The sequence below is a fragment of the Phaethon lepturus genome, unplaced genomic scaffold (genome assembly GCF_000687285.1).
Source record: "Phaethon lepturus isolate BGI_N335 unplaced genomic scaffold, ASM68728v1 scaffold23164, whole genome shotgun sequence".
Lineage (NCBI taxonomy): Eukaryota > Metazoa > Chordata > Aves > Phaethontiformes > Phaethontidae > Phaethon > Phaethon lepturus.
The window spans coordinates 860-1,186 of NW_010535784.1; the positions used below are offsets into that span (position 1 = coordinate 860).

The 327-nt window shown below is 67.3% G+C and overlaps 1 protein-coding gene across 1 annotated transcript in view; it reads right to left on the minus strand.

Moving 5' to 3' along the window:
- Window positions 1-8: 8 nt before the first annotated feature.
- Window positions 9-327, minus strand: part of GPAT2 (glycerol-3-phosphate acyltransferase 2, mitochondrial) — a gene marked incomplete at both ends in the record, with an annotated part of 7,874 nt that continues 7,555 nt past the window's right edge. Inside the window, 2 exon segments of the mRNA XM_010285979.1 lie at window positions 9-72; window positions 147-244. Coding sequence (XP_010284281.1) covers window positions 9-72; window positions 147-244 — 162 coding nt within the window.

Genomic DNA, 327 nt, shown 5'->3' on the forward strand with positions numbered 1-327 from the left:
GTTCGGGCTGTAGCGGAAAGGTGGGGCAAGGTGGAGCAGGGGGCCGGTGGGGGTCTGCTCCTCCTCCAGCACCTGAGGAGGGAGAGGAGCATCACTGGGGGGCTGCTCGCAGGCGGCTGGGGGCTCGCAGAGCCGGCCACGCTTACCCCGATCTCCTTGAAGGTCTGCAGAGAGCTGAGGGCCAGGCTCTGGTTCGGGCACTCTGGAGGGAGAGAAATGCCCAAGGGAGCACCCGCATCCCACCCTCTGGCCACCTACGGCCCAGCTTTGGGGGGTGCTGACCCCACAGCAGGAGAGACACCCCATCCATCTCCCACCCCGACTCAC